Source organism: Myotis davidii, unplaced genomic scaffold, assembly GCF_000327345.1.
Source record: "Myotis davidii unplaced genomic scaffold, ASM32734v1 scaffold164, whole genome shotgun sequence".
Taxonomy (NCBI): domain Eukaryota; kingdom Metazoa; phylum Chordata; class Mammalia; order Chiroptera; family Vespertilionidae; genus Myotis; species Myotis davidii.
The window spans coordinates 4,013,932-4,019,931 of NW_006296417.1; the positions used below are offsets into that span (position 1 = coordinate 4,013,932).

General features: G+C 49.9%; 1 protein-coding gene across 6 annotated transcripts in view; it reads left to right on the forward strand.

Moving 5' to 3' along the window:
• Positions 1-6,000, forward strand: part of CHD2 (chromodomain helicase DNA binding protein 2) — a 119,892-nt gene that overhangs the window by 88,577 nt on the left and 25,315 nt on the right. For 5 of the 6 annotated variants that reach the window (XR_001515200.1, XM_006771752.2, XM_015569137.1 and 2 more), the window contains 2 exons: positions 656-790; positions 4,908-5,086. Coding sequence is in view for 5 of the 6 variants with exons in the window: in XM_006771752.2 (XP_006771815.1) it covers positions 656-790; positions 4,908-5,086 (314 nt within the window). In the remaining variant the exon portion in view is untranslated. Of the gene's footprint in view, positions 1-655; positions 791-3,929; positions 4,182-4,907; positions 5,087-6,000 lie in introns of those variants that run through there. The other variant, XM_015569138.1, reaches the window with a different exon arrangement.

A 6,000-nucleotide genomic window follows, 5' to 3' on the forward strand; every position in this document is an offset into this window, starting at 1 on the left:
ATGGACAAATGAGATTGATCCATTTGGATTTGTGCAGATTCAATCATTCACAATATTTTCATTAATAAAAATGCCCAGATCAAAGTGTATATTCATTTATAAGCTGTTAATAAGCATTGCTATATGTTACTGTACCAGATCTCTGCCACATTACACTCGTAGTCCCTTGATGACATTTTTGTGCATTTTATGGACGAGGGAACAGAAGCCAAAATTGCACTGATGAATCTGAAGTTAAGATGGGGTACGTTTAGAGGCAGAAAGGGAATGATATGTGATGAAGCTATCAATCATGATTTCCCGGAGGACTTTATTTTACTTTTCTTTTTTTTAAAAAAACATGTTTTTATAGAGAGGAAGGGAGAGAGAGCATCAGTGATGAGAGAGAATCATGGATTGGCTGCCTCCTGCACGCCCCACACCAGATTGAACCTGCAACCCGGGCATGTGCCCTGACCAGGAATCGAACCGTGACCTCCCTGGTTCCTCGGTCGACGCTCAACCACTGAGCCACGCCGGCCGGGCTGTTGTACCTTTTTTATAGACCGAGTCCATCCCAGTTCCCTGCTCTAGTGCTGAGACGTAAGTAGGAAGTTCAAACTGCAAGGCACGACTGTGCACGTGAAAATGACTCCTTGTAATTCTTCTTTAAAAGCCTAAAAGTGGTGATGCCAAATCTTCGAATAAATCCAAGCGATCTCAGGGCCCCGTGCACATCACCGCAGGAAGTGAGCCTGTCCCCATCGGCGAGGACGAGGATGATGATCTGGACCAGGAGACGTTCAGCATTGTAAGTCCTGACCCGGATCCGGTGCCACGGAGCTCTGTCCCATCTGCAGGTTTTATTTTTATTTATTTACTTATTTATTTTTAAAGTATATTTTTATTGATCTCAGAGAGGAAGGGAGAGGAGAGAGAGAGAGAGAGAAACATCAATGATGAGAGAGAATCATGGATGGGCTGCCTCCTGCACGCCCCGCACTGGGGATCGAGCCCACAATCCGGGCATGTGTCCTTGACCGGGACTCAAACCATGACCTTCTGGTTCATAGGTTGACGCTCAACCACTGAATCACACCGGCCAGGCTGATATGCAGGTTTTAAAGCTCAGAACATAAAATTGAAGCCCCTGCTGTCCCTCACCCTAAACCAGCGGTTCTCAACCTGTGGGTCGTAACCCTTTTGGGGGTCGAGCGACCCTTTCACAGGGGTCACCTAAGACCATCGGAAAACACATAGATAATTACATATTGTTTTTGTCATTAATCACTATGCTTTAATGATGTTGATTTTGTTACAATGAAAATACATCCTGCATATCAGATATTTATATGACGATTCATAACAGTAGCAACATGACAGTTATGAAGTAGCAACGAAAATAATTTTACGGTTGGGGGTCACCACATGAGGAACTGTATTAAAGGGTCGCGGCATGAGGAAGGTTGAGAACCACTGCCCTAAACCCATGCCTTTCCTTTGGTCCCTCCCCAGAAGTGACCACGATTCTAGATTCAACAATCATCCTCGGGCGATTTTAGACTTTTACGACGTATGTCTCTACAGACAGGAATAGTTCCCATAACAGCCAGGCGGTCTCTCTCTGCTTTCTGTGTATTTTTACTACAATAATTATATGACGTAGGCAATTGCCTCCATGTTACATGTTAAAGAATAAGGTGAGGAGAGTTAAGGGGCGTGTCCTGGGTCACAGAGCTACAGTGTGGAGCAGAGACTTGACTCAGGCAGTTTGGCGAGAGAGTGTGTGGGTCCTGGCCCATCCTCCCACACAGCCTCCATGTGTCCATGGCAGCACATAGGATTACTCTCCACATTGGGAAGTTTCATGTCAAGGCCACACTGCGTGCGTTCTGTAACGGCCGCTTCTCCCTTCGCTCTGAGTTACGATTTGCACAATTGTATTTTTTCTCCTCTTGACGGACATGGGGGTTCTCACAGGTGTTTACCGCTACACATAGGCTGCGGTGAAATTGTAAACATTTTCTTGTGCCCCGTGTGAGAGCTGCTCTAGAGCGCGCGGCTTGAGCAGGAGCTGGGAGTGGCATTGCGCACGCGCGCCGGGCACTTGGTTAGATGTCCTAGAATTACTCTTCGAGGCCGTTGTAGACGTTGGCACTCTTGGCGGGAGTGTGAGTTCAGATGGCTTTCCCAGTCTCATGGTAGTTTCTGACTTCTTAATTTTGCTACTCTTCGAAGGGTATGAAATATTGCCTGGTGTTGTAATTGATGACTTATTTTCATATTGGGCATTTGTATTTGTAATGAATTGCCTGTTTGGGGTAATTTTTCTTTCCTTACCTTTTCTGTAGGAATTCTTTTTTTTTTATTTTTTAAATATGTTTTATTGATTTTTATAGAGAGGAAGGGAGAGAGATAGAGAGTTAGAAACATCGATGAGAGAGAAACATCGATCAGCTGCCTCCTGCACACTCCCCACTGGGGATGTGGCTGCAACCATGGTACATGCCCCTTGACCGGAGTTGAACCTGGGACCCCTCAGTCCGTAGGCCGACGCTCTATCCATTGAGCCAGACCGGTTAAAGCTGTAGGAATTCTTTGTACATTCATGATGCTAATCTTTTATCTATCAGTCCTTACAAGTATCTTCCAGTTTTTGGTATATTTTAAATGCTGTCCTTTTTGTAAATCGACGGACAACACTGAAAAATAAAGAGGTTGTAAGTGTATATATGGCTGTGGGAATTGCCACAATGTTGATGGAAGGGGGTCGGAGGGTCATGGTCCTGTCACCCGCCTTATTGGCTCATTGTTCCAGATGCTCAGGGGCTGACAACCATGTCCTACAGGGTTTGTGATCATTTCCTCCTAAGCTCTTAGTTTTGTCTTTATGAAGCTCCTTGTTCTTGGATATTGGACTCTGGAAGTGGTCCCGAAGGTTATCTGATGGCTTGGGAAGCCTCAGGGTCTCACCTCTCTAATGTGTTTTCTGTTGTTCCTGTTAGACACTTCCTCCGAGGCTCTGCAGCCCTAGTTGTCTGCTCACATTTAAAAGTGGAGACTAACCCTCCCATTGGGGGTGCTGAGCATGTGGGCGGGGCTTGATGGACTCTGAGCATGTTCATTGGTGGGTGATGTGGCTGGGCTGCTTCCTGAGAAACTCACCTGGGTGTCTGTCACTGTCTGGGTATCTCTTTTTGTTGTTGTTAATCCTCACCTGGGATACTTTTCCATTGATTTTTAGAGAGAGTGGAAGGAGGGGAAGAGACAAAGAGAGAAACATCGATTGGTTGCCTCCCTCATGCACTCTGGTGGGGGTTGGGGGACACGATTGAACCTGCAGTCCAGCTATGTGCCCTGGACTGGAATCGAACCCGGGACCTTCAGTCCTCGGGCCATCGCTCTATCCACTGAGGTGAACCGGCTAGGGTAGTCAGGGTATCTCATATTCTTCGGACGTCTTTAAAGAACCGGTTTTATCTTTAGCTCTCGCCCCTACTTCTAGAGACACAGAGCTGGCCTCGGGCATTTTGGGATGTAAATGATGTGGTCCTCAGCTCTCTCCGGGGGAGGGGATGTTGGGGGGCATGAAATACTGACTGGTTTTGTAATTGATAACTTATTTTCCTGTTTATTTGGGCATTCGTATTTCCAGTGAATTGCCTGTTCTTGTTCTTGGCCTGTTTGGGGTAGTTTTGTCTTTCACTGTTCTGTTGCTATTTACGCTGTCTTTGAGGGCTTACCTCTTTTGTAAGGCAGTCAGTCCCTTTACTGTCATGTTAGCAGACGTGGGGACGGGGAGAAAAAGATTCTTGTGTTGAGTTTGTCGTCTTTATCTGGAAGCAACAATCTCCCTTCAAGGACTGAATATTTTACCCTGCACGTCCAGCTAGTTTGTGACGGGCGGCTTTTAGATCTGTAATTTTGCTTCTCATTTGATCTTCATAAAGGCCTTATGGGATTCTCAGGCCCCTCTGGCAGATGCGGAAACAGAGCAGCCTTTTCAGAGACCAAGTAAGGAGTCTGAGTCCTGGCTCCAGGCCAAGCATGTCAAACTCGCAGCCGGCGGGCCGCACGCCTCGTTTAAACAAACGGCGGGCCGCGAGCTGGACGTGCTTGCTCTGGGCGGTGGTGCTGGGACGTGCACCCCTGGTGTTTCCGACCTGACATCGTGCCACCGGCCTTCCCCTCCTCTCTCGTGATCACGGGGCACGGGGCGTGTCTGTGTGCGTATGCGTGTATATGCGTGAGCGTGTGCGTGTGTGAGCGTGTGCGTGTGTGTGAGCGTGTGCATGTGTGAGCGTGTGTGTATGTGTGCATATGCATGTGTGTATGTGTGTGAGCGTGTGTGCATGTGCATGTGTGTATGTGTGTGCGTGTGCGTATGCATGTGTGTATGTGTGTGAGCATGTGCGCATGTGCGTGTGCGTATGCATGTGTGTATGTGTGCGCGCGCGTGTGTGTCTCCCTTAAAGGACTGAATATTTTACCCTGCACGTCCAGCTAGTTTGTGACGGGCGGCTTTTAGATCTGTAATTTTGCTTCTCATTTGATCTTCATAAAGGCCTTATGGGATTCTCAGGCCCCTCTGGCAGATGCGGAAACAGAGCAGCCTTTTCAGAGACCAAGTAAGGAGTCTGAGTCCTGGCTCCAGGCCAAGCATGTCAAACTCGCAGCCGGCGGGCCGCACGCCTCGTTTAAACAAACGGCGGGCCGCGAGCTGGACGTGCTTGCTCTGGGCGGTGGTGCTGGGACGTGCACCCCTGGTGTTTCCGACCTGACATCGTGCCACCGGCCTTCCCCTCCTCTCTCGTGATCACGGGGCACGGGGCGGGCTGTGCGCGCTCCGGGAATCGGGGCACAGAGAGCAAAGGGGGACGCGCCCCCGCCGCACGTGCTCCACGTCCCCGCCGTCCTGCCTGTTGCAGTGTAAGGAGAGGATGAGGCCGGTGAAGAAGGCACTGAAGCAGCTGGACAAACCGGACAAGGGGCTGAGCGTGCAGGAGCAGCTGGAGCACACGCGGAACTGCCTGCTGCAGATCGGGGACCGCATCGCCGAGTGCCTCAAAGCCCACTCCGACCAGGAGCACATCAAGCTGTGGAGGAGGTAGGCCTCGCGCCGCCGCCCGTCTGATTTGAGGGAATGTGTGCGCGTGCGCATGTGCGTGTGTGAGCGTGTGCGTGTGCGTGTATGTGTGCGTATGCATGTGTGTATGTGTGTGCGTGCGTGTGTGTATGTGCGTGTGCGTATGTGTGCATGTGCGTGTGTGTCTGTGTGCGCATGCGTGTATGTGCGTGTGCGTGTGCGTGTGCGTGTGCGTGTGCGTGTGCGTGTGCGTGTGCGTGTGCGTGTGCGTGTGCGTGTGCGTGTGCGTGTGCGTGTGCGTGTGCGTGTGCGTGTGCGTGTGCGTGTGCGTGTGCGTGTGCGTGTGCGTGTGCGTGTGCGTGTGCGTGTGCGTGTGCGTGTGCGTGTGCGTGTGCGTGTGCGTGTGCGTGTGCGTGTGAGCGTGTGTGTATGTGTGCGTATGCATGTGTGTATGTGTGTGAGCATGTGCGCATGTGCGTGTGCGTATGCATGTGTGTATGTGTGCGCGCGCGTGTGTCTATGTGCGTGTGCGTATGTGTGCATGTGCGTGTGTGTATGTGTGTGCATGTGTGTATGCATGTGCGTGTGTGTGAGCGTGTGCATGTGCGTGTGTGTGCACACGCGCATTGCTTTGTTTTGGTCTTGTAAAATATTTCCACCCCATGAAATATTTTTTCCCAACAGAAGACATCTTTTGGCAACATGCCTGTAGCCTTCAGTTTTACTTGCCTGAAATAGTCCACTGCACTGGGACCCATCTTCTCAATCGGTTGGATGACATTAATTAATTTTCAAAAATAGATTTTTTCACGTTTATTGATTTCAGAGAGGGAGAGAGAGAACCATTGCGTGTGCGTATGTGCGTGTGCGTATGTGTGCGTATGCGTGTATATGCGTGAGCATGTGCGTGTGTGAGCGTGTGCGTGTGCGTGTGT